Source organism: Camelina sativa, chromosome 14, assembly GCF_000633955.1.
Source record: "Camelina sativa cultivar DH55 chromosome 14, Cs, whole genome shotgun sequence".
NCBI lineage: Eukaryota > Viridiplantae > Streptophyta > Magnoliopsida > Brassicales > Brassicaceae > Camelina > Camelina sativa.
The window spans coordinates 10022084-10023683 of NC_025698.1; the positions used below are offsets into that span (position 1 = coordinate 10022084).

General features: G+C 42.9%; 1 protein-coding gene across 1 annotated transcript in view; it reads left to right on the plus strand.

Moving 5' to 3' along the window:
* The window catches only part of LOC104743421 (U-box domain-containing protein 44-like), an 11316-nt gene that overhangs the window by 8421 nt on the left and 1295 nt on the right, over positions 1-1600 (plus strand). Inside the window, exons 4-6 of the mRNA XM_010464508.2 lie at positions 25-144; positions 444-956; positions 1042-1558. Coding sequence (XP_010462810.1) covers positions 25-144; positions 444-956; positions 1042-1558 — 1150 coding nt within the window. The remainder of the gene's footprint in view (positions 1-24; positions 145-443; positions 957-1041; positions 1559-1600) is intronic.

Sequence of the window (1600 nt, forward strand, 5' to 3'; positions counted from 1 at the left end):
GTCTGACTAGCAGCAACTCAGAAAATGTTTCGATTGTTGAGAAAGCTGATAGAACCTTGGAAAACATGGAGAGGTCAGAGGAAATTGTTAGGCAGATGGCTTCATATGGTAGACTCCAGCCTCTTCTAGGAAAACTCCTTGAAGGTGATTATTCCCTACTTTCTTAACGATCAGCTGAAAGAGTTCCTCTTCTTTTCTAGGTTTTAATTCTCTTTGCTTCGTTTGCATAAAACATGTTATCATCTTCCTTCAGTCATTCGGATGCACGATGGTGTTATGGTATTCTGCCTTATAATTTGTTTGCTCTAGGAATTTTACATGTTCTCTTGTAAGAAGCTGTCAATTTACTTCTACCTAGATGTCGATTCTTTGATTATTTTCCTCTGTTTTATGGCGAGTTGCATGCATGAATAATGACACCACATGTGAATCATGATGTGCAGGTTCACCTGAAACAAAAGTCTCTATGGCTTCCTTTCTCGGGGAGCTTCCCTTAAATAACGAAGTGAAGGTTCTTGTGGCTCAGACTGTGGGTTCTTCTCTTGTCGATCTTATGAGAAGTGGTGACATGCCCCAACGGGAAGCTGCCTTGAGAGCTCTTAACAAAATCTCATCGTTCGAAGGGAGTGCTAAGGTCTTGATCAGCATAGGAATTCTCCCCCCGCTTATCAAAGATCTGTTTTATGTAGGGCCAAACAACCTTCCGATTCGGTTGAAAGAAGTCTCTGCCACTATTCTTGCTAACATAGTGAACATTGGGTATGACTATGACAAAGCCACTCTTGTTTCAGACAACAGAGTGGAGAATCTGCTCCATCTAATTAGCAACACGGGACCAGCGATCCAGTGCAAGCTGTTGGAGGTTCTTGTTGGACTAACCAGTTGTCCAAAAACAGTTCCAAAAGTTGTCNAAGAGTGGAGATCAAGGAATGATGCTGCCAAGCTTGACATTGCTCGTCATTCGCTGTTTTTAGGGAATGCTGAGACCGACATTTTGCAAGCTTTGATGCATGTGNAATCTTTCCCCATTCATGAGTGAAGAACTAGCTAAGGCCTTATGTGGCACTGCTGGACAACTCGGAAGCCTTGTTGCAATCATTTCAGAAAATACACCAATCAGTGAAGAACAGGCTGCAGCTGCTGGACTCTTAGCTGAATTGCCAGATAGGAATTTGGGTCTTACTCAGGAAATGTTAGAAGTTGGTGCTTTTGAAAAAATCATCTCCAAAGTGATTGGAATCCGCCAAGGAGATATCAAGGGCATGAGGTTTGTGAGTCCTTTTCTGGAAGGACTTGTGCGTATACTTGCTAGGATTACTTTTGCTTTCAACAAAGAGACTCGAGCCATTACCTTTTGCCAAGAGCACAATGTTGCTACGCTCTTCCTTCATCTGCTTCAATCCAACGGTCAAGATAACATCCAGATGGTTTCTGCCATGGCTTTAGAGAATCTGTCACTAGAGTCTATACACCTGACACGGATGCCTGATCTACCTCCTCCGAACTACTGTGGCTCGATCTTTTCATGTATGAGCAAACCACACGTTGTAAACGGGCTGTGCAAGATCCACCAAGGAATATGTTCATTAAGAGACACATT